At 52.1% G+C, this 557-nt stretch overlaps 1 protein-coding gene across 1 annotated transcript; it reads right to left on the bottom strand.

Annotated features, from left to right (window-relative positions):
* Window positions 1-17: 17 nt before the first annotated feature.
* On the bottom strand, window positions 18-458 carry LOC104993139 (testis-expressed sequence 13A protein-like; the record flags this gene model as incomplete). The annotated part of the gene is made up of 1 exon (XM_010846258.1): window positions 18-458. A coding segment is annotated over exon 1 (441 nt), but the record flags the coding sequence as incomplete, so codon positions are not given.
* Window positions 459-557: the final 99 nt, after the last annotated feature.

Genomic DNA, 557 nt, shown 5'->3' with positions numbered 1-557 from the left:
CTTCCCCTCAGTGAAAAATTCACAGACTTACACCAAGGGCAGTCCCAATTCCCAGGCCTGCAAAATACTGGAAGTCTTAGCTGCTGAAGGGGATCAGAGTCGCTCCTGTATCCTTCTTGAGGGTCTACTCCTTGGATCCCTCCATCAGACCACAAGCTAAAATCAGAGGATCCCCAGTAGGGAGATGTCTGAAATGAAGCTCCTGCTGTGAATGGTGCTTGTGGTGGAGATGTGGATGGGGATGGTGTTGGTGCATCTGAGAAGGGGGATAAGGGGCATGAGTATGAGTATGTGAATGAGGCAGGGAGCTGGACAGGAAGGGGTTGAGGTGAGACTGTTGCCTCGGGCTTGAGCATCCCAGAGAAAGAATACATGGCTGTTTCCACTGACCTAAAACCTCCCTCCCTCTGCCCGCCAGAGGTGTAATTTTTCTGGTCTACAACTCCAAGAAGCTGCATAAGGTCTACACTCAGATCTTGTGCCCCCTCGGCAGCTTCCACCCCCTCTGCATCCTCCTGTTTTCCTCCTCCTGTGGCTTCAGAAGCTGCAGCAGTAGT

This window comes from Bison bison, unplaced genomic scaffold (assembly GCF_000754665.1).
Source record: "Bison bison bison isolate TAMUID 2011002044 unplaced genomic scaffold, Bison_UMD1.0 scf7180017848983, whole genome shotgun sequence".
Taxonomy (NCBI): Eukaryota; Metazoa; Chordata; class Mammalia; order Artiodactyla; family Bovidae; genus Bison; species Bison bison.
Note: the sequence above shows the minus strand (reverse complement) of the source record. Positions and strands in the feature narration are given on the sequence as shown.